The 13,758-nt window shown below is 34.4% G+C and overlaps 1 protein-coding gene across 6 annotated transcripts in view; it reads left to right on the forward strand.

Moving 5' to 3' along the window:
* The window catches only part of LOC118194378 (uncharacterized), a 139,510-nt gene that overhangs the window by 86,146 nt on the left and 39,606 nt on the right, over positions 1-13,758 (forward strand). For 5 of the 6 annotated variants that reach the window (XM_085813513.1, XM_085813515.1, XM_085813509.1 and 2 more), the window contains one exon: positions 7,080-7,203. The exons of the other annotated variant lie outside the window; for it this stretch is intronic. In XM_085813513.1, the coding sequence (XP_085669639.1) occupies positions 7,080-7,203 (124 nt within the window). Of the gene's footprint in view, positions 1-7,079; positions 7,204-13,758 lie in introns of those variants that run through there. 6 annotated transcript variants of the gene reach the window in all.

Here is a 13,758-nt window from a genome sequence, read left to right on the forward strand (position 1 = left end):
ACTTAGGGCAGATTGGTCTATATGCTCGTAGACCTGTCAGATGCGTTCCACTTACTGCAACTCACTGTCGCCTGCGGTTAGCCTGGAGTAGAGAGCGTGCATTGTGGACACCGCAACGGTGGGCTTGTGTGATGTTTTCCGATGAGTCCAAGTTTAGCTTGCAGTCTGATTCTCGCCGGACTTTCATATGGAGAGCTCCAGGTGCCTGTTACCACCAAGAAAACATCATTGAACGACACCATTATGGTGGTGCAGGAGTGCTCGTTTGGGGTGGAATTATTCTGGGTTCCAGAACTGACCTGCATGTTCAAATTGGAACCACGACAAGCCAAATCTATCGGGATGTCATTCTGGAACAACATGTATGTTTGTTTTGGGCCGCCATGGGCGCACAATTTGTGTTTATGGATGACAACGCCCGTCCTCACCGTGCAAATGTCGTAAGCGATAGCCTTCATTCGGAGGATATCGCCCGTATGAACTGGCCAGCATTCTCACCGGACTTGAATCCAGTAGAGCACGTGTGGGACATACTTGGCCGACAAGTTGCACCCCTTCAACCTCCTCCTACATGTCTACTGGAACTTCGGAGAGCATTGCTTTTTGAGTGGTGTAACCACCAAGAAAACATCCTCCAAGATCTGATCGATAATTTGATACTCAGCATGCCTAGGCGTTGTACGGACTGTTTTGCATCGTCTGGGAGACATACAATGTATTAACAATCATACCAACCATGTAATATTGGTTTTTTGTTATTTGCTCCAGGGAGAAAAAATCGCTGATTTTTTTAATAATATCAAATATATAGCATCTTTTTTTGCTCTTTATCTTTTGTTTAATAAATAAGCTTTACAAATAAGTGAAATTTGTTTTGCTTCTAACTCTTCCTTTGCCTGATTTTGCATTATCTTATTTTATGGACATGAGTGTATATTAACTGGGTTACAACCCCTGGAACTCTACACAAAGCTATGACATTAACTGCATTAAGCAGAGCTTGACTAACTTCAACACTTGCCAACTTTGCCTACATCAGGCCTTTCAGGTTTGTTCCAATCAGCAGGTCTCTCTATAGACAAGCGGCAGAGGGACAACATTCAGTCTTTTGTTATGAATTGTGCTGATTATGATCTCACTTCTCATTTTAACCTATGCTGTTTGACATAAAATCTCCCTACTATTTTCTAAACCTCTAGACTGACCAAGTATGTGACAAAATTAGACATTAAAAAAAAAAAGCATAAAGCTATTAGTAAAATGTAAATGTCACTTATTTTCTTTTAAATATGTCCAACTATTATAAGTGTAAAATATTTAATGCTACTTGATAAACTGCATGAAATTTATTTTATTCTCAAACTTATTAATTATTATGTTAATTCATGTTTAGTAATAATGCATACTACTTAGGGATCTATTTTATTTTTAGGATGGTATTACATAAGTGAAATTCAAGCGTAGAATAATATTTTTAATTGAATTTATTCAGTTTCCATTTGCTCATCATTGTTTAATTTTTTTCATTAATGGTCCTTAAAAGTACTTAATTTCCATGTGCAGAAATGTGTACGAACCCTGTATGACCACCCTCCATCTATAACAATGGGCTCACCCAGGAGAAAACCACTGTGCATGCGTGTCTGATGTTGGAGTATATAAAGTGGCTATGCATTGTCTTTCCAAACATAGCACAATTAGTGACATAATGGGAAAAGCAGATTTTTCAGACTTCGATAAAGGTCAAATCGTTATGGCTCTGCGATTGGGAACGGCAGTATTCAAAATGGTGCATTTAGTAGGCTGTTCACATGCAGTTGTTGTGAGCGCATATTGAAAGTAGTGTATGGATGATGAAACGCCAAGTCGCTGGGCAGCAACATGTCGTCGACGGTGCATTGAATTCGAGAGGAGAGCAGAGTTTGCAATGCATCGTTTGCCGGGGCCCAAAAACTACAACAATGGCGACACAGACAGTGTTTCTCAACACACTGTGCAGTGTACATTGCTATATGGGCCTACAAGCATGTTCCTGCACTTAGGGCATGTCATCGCCAGCTGCATCTGTAGCGAGCCAGGAAACATCAGAATTAGACTTTGGAATGGGGAGGGGCAAACTTTTTTGGTCGCAGGCTAAAAATAAGAAGAAAAAAATTTGGCGAGCCAAGATAAATTTTTCTAAAATTTTAAAAACAATATACAAGTATTATAATTCAAATATGTTAATGAGATTGTAATGATTATCTTAATTTATCTAACAATTAAATTTTGAGTTAAAGGTTAAAGTTACTTTCCTGTCTCTTCTTAATTTCAAGCTTACAACTTCTGGCCAGAACGTATTTTTTTTATCTTGTTTGAATGCAAATGAGGAGAAGTATTTAAATATGAAGTTCTACTAACTTTGTTAAATAGCTAGAGACTAGCTCGCATTCATCTTTTCAGGCTACTCTCTCTCTTAAGCTATTAATTACGCTTGGCCGCACTTTAGGTCCTTGATAGCTTCGCCGTTATTAGCGTTAAGGAGCCAACTCTGTTAGAATCTTGATAGCTTCGGCTATATCTTTTTAGTTAAGATTAGTTAAGTTTTGGTTCTTAGTTTCCTAAGTTCAAGCCCAAGTGGAGGCTTTATTGTAACTTCAAGAAAAGAGTCGTCTGGTAAAACTTTATTGGAATAATAAAGGGCAATTTCACCCTTCTTACGTTTTGTTCTCTGTATCACGAACTCAATCGATTATTCACTTACCAGTTCTTAAGATTTCTCAACTTTACATTAAAACACTTAGGAATCTTACAAGATGAATTAACTTCCTATTTTATTTTTAAAAGTTCCTTATATTGAGGTTCGAAGTGAGAAGTACTGATTCCAAGGAACAAGGTTAAATGCTCATCTGTCAGTCTATTTCTGAAATAATTCTTTCTAAGGTTCACAGGTGGAAACGCTTTTTCACATATATAAAATAAAAAAACATAGCACTGATTTTCTGGGCATGAAAAATTGAATTTGGGAAACTTACTTTCGATAATGATTTGTAAAACTCTAACTTTGGCATATTTAGGAACAGCTGCTTGATGATAGTTAGATTGCAAATCTGACCTCGCTGCTTCACAATTTACGTTGAAATGCATGGTAAAAATATCCAGTTCTGTTTGAATGGCACCGAAATCTTGAAATCTGTGTTCGAACTCAAGATGCGGTTTTTTTCATTCCATAATCATAATTCTTAAGCTTCTCTTCATTTACTGAGGGTACTGAATTTAAGCTGAGGAAGTGAGATAAGTACCTGCCCAGCAAACAGATTTAAGTTTTAGTTTAAAAACTTTGAGATGAGCCCATATATCGTCGATAAATTGATTTTTCCCTTGCATCTTGACATTCAAGTTTATTCATATAACAAAGAAGCTCTTTGAAAAATGCAAAGTCTAAAAGCCATGCTGTATCTTCTAACATTTCGCACTCTTCAGAACACTTGTTTCTCATGGAAGAACAACACAATGTCATCTTTTCAATGTCTGCCAAACTCACTCAAAAACACATCCTGCACTAAGCCATCTTACTTTTGTGTAATACAGTACATCAGAGTATTTAAATTGCACAGACTGAAGAAAATATCGAAATTTGCATGTGAGTAAGCCTAGAGATCGAATAGTATTTACAAGCTTCGCGACTGCATCAAACTCAGGTTTCATGTTCCATGCAGATTTACACAGAGCATCTTGATATTTGACACAATGTAGAAAAATAACATTGTTCCCGCAATGGTTTTTATTAAAAAGTCCAAGAAATCCAGATTTTTTTTCCCTGTCATATTTGGTGCTCCATCGATCATAATATTGCATATATTTGTTATAGGCACTTTCAAAGTTTAAAGCCCTTCCTGAAATTCACAAATATCACATCTTGTTGTAGTTCCCTTTAAAGAATGCAACTTTTTTTTGTTACACAACCTTCTTTTTCTGTCGCTTGTCTGGCATATCTATTCGTCTCTTCTACTATAGTGTCCCAAAAATCTTTATTCAAAACCTCTTTCAAAACATCTATTGGCGTAAGGTTACCACCAGGTCTACGCAGGCTCAAATGATTAATTCCGGATATTTCAGAAAATTTTTTTATATCAGCTACATTTTCTTCTTCTTCTCAAATCCGTTCGTCTGATACTGGTTCACGAGAAGATTCACTATCACTGCTCGATAGACGTCTTGTGCGTCTTCGAAACCTTGGTTTTGTATTAAAATTGTCATCATTTTCTGGTTCATGAGAAGATTCACTATCACTGCTCGATCTACATCTTGTACATCTTCGAAACCTTCATATTATATTACAATTGCCATCACTTTCTAGTTCAATATCGTCTTCATCACCTTCGCTTTGTATTTCATTATAATTGTCAATTTCAGAATCACTAAACAAATTCTTCTTTAGATTTCTCAAAGTCACTTTTGCTATCACTATCATAAAATATATTCGTTATTTTTGGCATAATGGGGCAGTGTATCGCAAATAATGTTAACCGAAATACTGCAACTGCCTCTTCTATTATGACTGACACAAGCTACAATGAAATAAATAGAATTGTGCCTAACCTCAAATAACATTTTAGACATGTCATCTGCTCCTAGGGAAAACAAATCAATGACGTCTCTCGGACGCCAAATGTATCCAAGAGTTTAATTTTTGGTTTGACATCTTAGACACGTCATCCGCCCCTAGGGGAAAAAAGTGAATGATGTGTCTCAGACGTCAAATGTACTCAAGGGGTTAAAGTGAAAACACCGCTTCCTGCAGACCACCCAGTGGCCAGGTTTTCATTACAGAACGGGAAAACAATTTCACGATTACTAGAGCATACACAGACAAGAAAAATGTCCTATTCTTTACCTCTTATCGCATATTTTCGATGCCAGTTTCGCAGCCCAACCCCTATTTAATGAAGAATGAAGATAGCACCAGCAAGATGTAGCTGCAGGCATGAAAAAAGGTAGAAGTCCGAAGAAGCGATGTCAGGGAGGGTATGGCAAAAGATCCCATTCAAGTCCAGCAGGTGAATGCAGACACATGCAGTCTTGCATTATCTTGATGGAACATTACTTTTTTGTCCTAGAACTCAGTTTGACGGTTTTCCGTGATAGCAGCGTCAATGCAGACTAGCATCTTTCTATACACCTTACTGTCAAGGGTTTTTACCTTTCTCCTAATGCTCTTTGTGGATAATACTACAGCAATCTGACCAGATGACATGCAAGTGTGGATGTGACATTCCTGAGGTAATCTAGCCCTTCAAGAGATCATCCTCTTGGTGAGATGAGGATCAGATCAAGGGGCCTAGTGATCTTTCCTCTTTTCCTTTTCCCCTTTTGTTTCCCTCCCTTGTAGTCTTTCTTTTCTAAGGCTGGGTCTCGTAATAAGATGCTGTTACAGCCCTTTGTTTCTAGTTTCTCACGGAGAGAAAATCGCCTACAATTTTGCTGTGTATGGTGATCCGTATGGCTGGAAAAAAGGTACCTGGTAGTTCAGGGCAAGGTACTATCCCCAACATACTTCTTTGGCCTCTGATTCAATCAAAACAGAAGGCAGTTGGCTAGTCACTAGTCCTTGTGTTGGTAGCTTTGGGTTAAGCTTTTTGGATGCCATCTGTGGGACATCAGTTTGTGTATAGACCCAGTTAGCCCAGGTGCAGGAATCTGCATCCTCTTTGTTGGACTCTGTAGTGGGTGGGGCTGCTGAGTCTAAATTTCTTTTCATTGTGGCTACTTTGAACCTTGCATCCCAGAAAATAATGCAAACTTAACAGTTCAGCAACAAAATCCTTGACTGATAACGAAGAGCGACTTTATCTAACTTTTTGGAAACTCTTTTCTCTTGTATTCCAGAAGTAACAGAAATACGCAAAACTTGCTGAAATTCAAAATTCAGTCATCTGATTTCAACTTTGGATTAGGATTTCATTTCTGAGAAATTCTAACTGAAGTAGTATTGAGGAACAGACATAAATTAAGGAAATTTGCAACACAACAAAATTATTGCGCTAGCTATAACATTTCCTAGTTTTGCTTTTCAGTTTTTAAACGGAGTGATTTAAAAATATTAAAATCTGCAAATGCTAATAAGGAGAATGAAAGAAAATTGCTACCTTGTTTTCTCATTATATCACAGCAGGCATAATTTTAAAAGATGTCACCCTTTTTCATACACAAACTTGCAGTCCTGTTCAGTGAGCCAAAATATTTGAAGTTTCATACGCTAATGCTGCAGAAACATTTAATGTGATTGGAATGCAAACCAATCTTAAATATTCACTGTAAAAAATATAATAATAATGAATTCTAAAATACTACTAAAATCAAAATAATAGAATTTAATATGGTTAAGAACAAAGTGAAACTAATGCAGCTCGGTGCAAATTAACAGAAATAATAAATGCCAGTAATTAGTACCAAACAAAATCAGCATAATATAATGAAATTATCTAAGAGTCCTTCTGAAAAACCTAGGAGTCAAAATCGCAGCTCACTTGAAAGTTTGAAGTTCTGGTGATATGGAAGTTGAAGTGGAACTCAAACTTCCAAAAAGTCTCCTTCTGCACCTGACAATGAAGCAGTATCGGCAAAATAAACGTTCCTAATGGCCACTAAATTCATTTTGCATTTCAGTGAAGCTGAAAACATCTTGTTATGTTAAGGAATCATTGTCAAAATCAAAGCATTTTTGATTTACTGCATTTTTAAAAATAATAGATATGAAGAACTAGTAAGCTTTATGTACAGGTAAAATTTCTTGCATAGATGTAATATATATGTAATGTAATCTGTAAATGAAATAAGTTATTGAAATGCAAAATTATTGATTGTTTGTTCCATTGTATTTTCTCAGGACTTGAGTAGAGAAGTAAATAGAAATACAAATGTGCACTTTATTTGAACAAAATATTATAATTTCAAGTATGGGGGGGAGAGGAATTTTAGAGCACAAAGTTGTATTCTCTGATTTTTTATTTGTATTTATATATCTTATTTTGAAGTTATTCTGTTCTTTATATTATAATCTATATATGTTTTAATAAACAAGACAAATGGATCTACAGGAATCTACCGCGATTGGTTCCTATCATACTTTCAATGGATTTGATCACTCTCTAGAGCCTTCACCACCCCACTGTTCATTCAGCACAACAGAGAAATCCTGTGATGATAAAGTCAGCATAGCAGGTAACATTATTCATTTGATTTTATATTTATTTTTTCATATATTTCAGGTTTATACTTAATTCATTTATGGGCTGCAAATGTTTGAGGACTTGAAAAGGTAAGGTATGCAAAATATTTAGCAAGTGGAGTATATGGGTTGAAGATCTTTTTGGCATTGATATTCTGATATTGTATTGTATCCTTGTGAAAGTCTTTGCAGAATTTTAGATAAATAAAAATTTCCTTTCTTATATTATGATATAAAGAAACTTTTCTCGGGTGTACTGTTTTGAAAGCTTCAACCGTAGCCCATATTTCAGGCAGTAAGTGCATTCTGTGATTGTTCTTTTGAAGCAATTCATTTATGTAGCCAGTTTTTGATGTCTTCATAAGAATGGAAGCAAGGCCATGCTGTGCACAGACTGGTACAAATGGGTAATAAGGAGGAGCAACATCAAATGAGTATAGTGGGTAAGATAACACTTCCCAGCTAAAACTTCCAGTGTTTCTTTGGTAGGCTTTTGCAATATATAGCCTGGCATTGTCATGCCGAAAATTAAACTTGCCATGGCTTTTGACATATTTTGAACATTTTTGCCTTAATGTTCAGCTTAAATTCTTCAGTTAATATTAGTGACATTCAGCATTGATGAGCTGATTAAATTGCAGAATTTATAATAGACTACATCCTTCTGGCCCAAAAGATATACAGCATAACTGTGCTTTCTTAAATATTCTGTTTTGGCACAGGTGAATCTGTTCATCTAGTTTTATGTCTTTTTTTTTTTTTTTTTTGATTATTATTGCGAATCCGTTTTTCATCACCGATACATCTCGATTTAAACATCCTTTTCATTTTTGGTCCTTAAAGTTAAGTTTCTTATGCGATTAGTCATTTCACAGTGTCTTCTCCCCCTTCCCCACTTTCAGTTCTTGTAAGCTCCAATTTCCTTAATTCTAAATCATTACTTTTGCTTTCAAATATCATCTAACATAGAATTGATGAATATTCAACGTTTCAATAATAAATGCTAAATTTTAAGTTTGACTTTTTTTTTTTTAAATTCTTCATCTTCAAATATTTTCAGTCTACCAAAAAAGAATCCTTTGCCTTCCACGTTCATTTTTTTAGTTGAAACTAATCTCTAAAACTTCTTTCAATTGGAATGTGTCCATGATAACCTTTCACAAGCAAATGATGACTTTTAGTTTTATTTCGTACATAAAATAAGGAAATAAAACTTTTTTAAGCAAGAAATAAATATTATACTAAACTTTAAAGCTTGTTTAGCATACTTTTTATAAATATGGTTGCCACTGTAAACTACATGAAAGTAATTCTATTCACATCTGTTAAGAAAATGAGAAGACTGTTACAAGGACTCAATACATGCATGACTGACTATAAGGCTCCAAGAAATAAAAATGTATGATTTTTTTCCTTGAATCTAAGTAATTGTTGATTTTAACAAAGTACTGTCCTGGAAGCATATTTCCATTTTTTCCTTTATTTTGGTGATAATGATTAAAATTTTAATCAATTAAATAAATACATTGTTAGAGTAACTTTAATCAGAATACTGGGAGAGGGGATGTGTAAATTAGATGCTGTATCTAATTTGTAGCATTAGTTTTTCTTCTCTGAACTTGCTATGTGCAACAAATTAATGTTTTGTATTCTGTGTGGTTTCTTTTTGCATTTTTTGGTTATTTTATATTTACAAAGTTAAAAGCGATAGAGTTGAAAATTCACAATCAGCAATGATCTTCAGTTAGATTAAATCATGGAATGATAAAACAAAATCTAGTTCATTTTTGTAAAATTTGTTTTCCTGTTGTTCGAGGAGGTATAACTTCCATTGCTTATGGATACTGAAATATTAAAAATCTTTGTATAGAAAAAAAATACATAAGGTATGAGTATTAAAGTGAGTAATTTCATATTTTCTCTGCAATATTATAAAATCTTTTGAGGCTTTTGTGAATGATTATTTAGAATTTGAGATATTTAAGTTTAAAAAAAGGTTTTTTTTTTTTTTTTTTTTTTTTTTTTTTTTTTTTCAAATTGTTCATTATTCTTCTATTAGCATATAGCACCTTTCCAGGGTAGGCCGTAGCCTTCTTTAAAATCTTAATAATTTTTTGTCCTCTTTCAATTTGGCTATAGTTTACCAGTTGGTAATTTTAATAATGTTAAAGTCAGTATTGATACAGTCCAATCATGGAAGCCTGAGCCTTTTTCCAAGTCATTTTATCATTGATTTGTAGTTTTCAAACTGTTCATGCTCTTTATAAAATCCTTCCTTCCATTCTCTTGTGAAATTGGACTTCACCAGTTTCTGGATAGTTAACACTGCTGTGAATGCTGGTAGTTCGACCTGGCTTGGTGTCGTGGTTGGTTTTTGCGATTTTCCCTGTATGTAACATAAATATGAGTCAGCTTCCCTCGGAAGTTCGCCCACAAAGGCATCTATCCTCTTAGACAGATAGGTCAGCTTATCATTTAATGTTGTTCAAATTTTTGTAATTACTACTGTTTCTCTCTCTAGCATCTCTTTTAATTATGTAACTAGAAAAATAAAAGAATTTAATTTCCATTTTAAAAAACATAGGATTGAATGTTATATGATATTGCATGAGGAAAATAGTTTTGTGCAGCTGAATTGTGAACAGATGAAGAGTTTTAACTTTATAATTAATTAGCAAAATTTTATAGCAACTTAATTAGCAAAAATTTATTGCTGATTGCAGTTTCAATTCAGTTCGGTCTAACTTTATTAGAATGCTACCGTTCTGATGGTTAATGCAGTAGAAGCTGGTGAAGGAGAAAGAATAGTGGGAGTTTTAAAGAGATGAGTTGCTAAGACTTCCACTTCAAGCATTATAACTTCTGCCATCACCACTGTAACATTAATAAATAAAGTTGGACTGACTTTCCAATAAGACTGTAATCAGCGATAAATTTTTCCTGATTTGCATTAATTTTTTCTTTGAAATTCTTCACTTGTTTACTGTAATTTAATTAACAATTAATAACTAGTTGTTCAGTTCATATGCTATTGTAAGAGTTTGACAACTTTTAATCACAGAAAATTCAGCAAATAATGCATTTACTTTCTTCAAGTTTTTACATTTTGCTATTAAATTTATTAAAAAATTTTATGAATTTAAAGATTTTTGATATTCTAAAACTGATTAATTAAACAAGAATAAAACAGTAATTAGCTGCCATTACTTTTACATATTTGTTTTGTAGAGTCATTGGGTTTTTTTTTTTTTTTTTTTTGGGAAGCAAGCAAAATGAAAAATGAGCAAACGCCTTCGCCGGGAATCGAACCACGGACCTCTGGAATACCGGCCCAGCGTGCTACTGTTACACCATCAAGGCACGCTAGGGAAGTGGGAGGAATACCTTATAGTTTCACTTGTTTCAATGAGGAATTTTTTGTTGAAAAAACCTATACCATACACAATAAAAATTGTGTATGGTATAGGTTGTTTTGAAATTAATACATTTATTTAATAAATTATAAAGCATTTACATTCATATTAAAAAGGACTCTGATTTGGAACATTTTAAGTATCATAAAGATTAATGAGTTTAAGAGATAAATGTAAGTTGGGACTTTAAATCATTATTCAGTGCTTAAATATTCAGAATTATTGTATTTTTGATTTTAAATGTAATAGCTAAAGAAATAAATAGAAAATACCAAATAATTTTTCATGATTAAAAATTTATAATGTAAAAAAAAAGTTTTTTTTTTTTTTTTTTTTTTTTTTTTTTTTTTTCAGCATAAAATTGTTATTGAATGATTTCTTTTCTTTGAATTCACAAGTTTATATAATTACATTACAAATCAACCTGTCAGAAAAAAAATGAGTTGTTGAAATAATAAGAATAGAATAAAAAAATAGAGATATCATATTTTAAATGATGGAAAGTTTAAAATACAAATTTTCAGATAATGTAGCAGCAGCATAACTAAAATCATAGTGTGTGTTAAATTATTTTTTTTGAGTGGTTTAAAATGTCACAGAAAAGGAAACTGGCATAACTTTTATGATGAACTCGTGATGCTATGTTGTGGAAGCGTTATATTGAATAGATAATTTGCACTAGGGTCTGTGGTCAAGGAACTGAAGTTGCAGATAAATTGAAAGCTAGCTGCTTTTCAGAAGTGCAGCAAATTAAAACCCAATGGGTGATATTTTACATTAATAGAACAAGTAAAAATAAAAAACTGTTTATTGGTTTGACACTAATCTTCACCACTTGTTTTCAGTGCATTTGCACAATACTATGCACAGATTAGAGTGACAGCTGACTTTTTTTAGGCCTATTATTTTAAAAATATTCCACTTACCCATTTGTTATGCACCTCACAGTGGCTGTAGCTGTAAGCTATTAATCAATGCTATCTATATAGAATTGCTAATATAAAATGTTTTACAGAAAATATTTGATGTAGGACGGTGCTCTACCTATCTCCAGATATTTTCTGTAAAATATTTAGATGCATGTGGGAAACAGTTTCAAGATTTTCCATTTGCGTGACATCTCCACTTTCCTGAATTAATGTTGATGAACTTCAGTCTCTTAGGTTATCTTAATTCTAGGGTCTATGAAGATATGTCAATGAATGGTTGAAAAAGAAAAGCATTATGAGGAATGCACTGAATATGTCAGCTAATATGCATCATGCAACTTCTTTCTCCATTATTAGATACATGCAGTATATCCTTAATAACAGTGATGGGCATAATAAACATTTATACTCTCATCTACTATAGTTTTTCCTCACTTTTAGTGGTAATTTTTTCCCTATTTTGCTCATCTTTTATTATTTTAATAGTACCTCCATGTGACTATTTAGAAACTGATGTATTTTCTGTTTATTTTATGCACACTTATGCTATTTTGTGATGCCATCTTAAAAATCCCAGTATTTGTATTGGAAGTTTTTGTCATACTGTTGCACTAACTGTAACTATAAAATGTGTCCCTTCCCTATTTTCATATAACTGGTGCATGTCACCTGCACTTACACTGCAAAAATTTCCAAGATTTTTCCTTTTTGTGCTCCTTGAGGTCACCATTTAATTGGTCTGTTTGCTTCAAATACTGTATTGCCATCTGTATATGTGTTTGTGTATTGCCATTATTTTATCTTATTAAATTGTGTTGAATGTTTGAAGTTTGAATACTAATATATATGTGATAATTAAACTAAATTAAAACTTGATGCATTTAATCAGTCATATATGTATGTGTGTGTGTGTACATATATATTTACTAAAGTAATATTGACTACATTATCTCTTAATATAAAGTTAGTAGAATGTATCTGAATGAAGTAACCTAGAAGCACTATTAATTATTGTTAATTTAATGGGGGTTGGTTTGTTCCCCTTGAAAAGTCAACCAATTTCCGATCAATGACGATAATTACTTGGTTTATTAATTTTCATTTTAAAAGTTTCCATTTCTATTTTTCATGATTTAAATTCAAGTTCCTTTAAAAATATTATTTCCAGGATTAAATTTCAATGTTTCTGGGTTACTTCATTCAGATATATTCTACTAACTTTATACACTGACTACCAATAAGTATTTGGACACCTGTGATAGAAAAGAAAAACTAACTTTATTTAAAATCAATAGTTGGTAGAGCCTCCATGAGAGGTAATTACAGCGTGGACCCTCCGGGGCATACTTTCCACAAGTCTTTGTATGACAGCTAGTGGTATTTTCTTCCACTCGGCTTGGAGAAGACATAGAAGTCCCCTCACCGATTTTGCACGGGTAGTGAACCCCTGAATTCGGCTATGCAACTCGTCCCAGAGGTTCTCAATTTGGTTCAGGTCTGGACTCTGGGCAGGCCAGTCCATTCGATGAACTCCATTGGCACCATACCAAGCCTTGGTTAACGTCGAAACATGACAACTGTCATTGTTGTCCTGAAAGTAACAGGGGTCCAACCCGTAAGACTGCCACGACGTAGGAAGCACATTGTCATCAAAAATAGTGCAGTAGGCATCGGAGTTGAGCTTACCATGAATGGGGACCAAGGGTCTCAGCCCATACCAGGAGAAACACCCCCAGACCATAATTCCTCCTCCGCCGAACTTGACTGTTGGCACAATGCATTCTGGCAGGAGACTTTCTCCAGATAGATGCCAGACCCAGACCCTCAGCCCATACCAGGAGAAACACCCCCAGACCATAATTCCACCTCCGCTGAACTTGACTGTTGGCACAATGCATTCTGGCAGGAGACTTTCTCCAGATAGACGCCAGACTCAGACCCTGCCATCCAAACGGTAAAGGGTGAACCTTGATTCGTCACTCCAAAGAACCCGTTTCCAATGATCTACGGTCCAATTTCGATGTGCTTTGCACCACATTAACCAAGCAGCGCGGTTGGACTTCGTGATCAAAGGCTTATGGGCAGCAGCACGACGATGAAAACCAAGCAGATGTGCTTCCTTATGGATGGTATTCATTGAAACAGTACTCCCGAATGCCTGTTGAAACTCCTCGTGGATGAGGGCCATCGGTTGGGTGTGGTTCTT

The sequence above is a fragment of the Stegodyphus dumicola genome, chromosome 3 (genome assembly GCF_044657685.1).
Source record: "Stegodyphus dumicola isolate Sdum_Otavi_A_Nest chromosome 3, ASM4465768v1".
NCBI classification, from domain to species: domain Eukaryota; kingdom Metazoa; phylum Arthropoda; class Arachnida; order Araneae; family Eresidae; genus Stegodyphus; species Stegodyphus dumicola.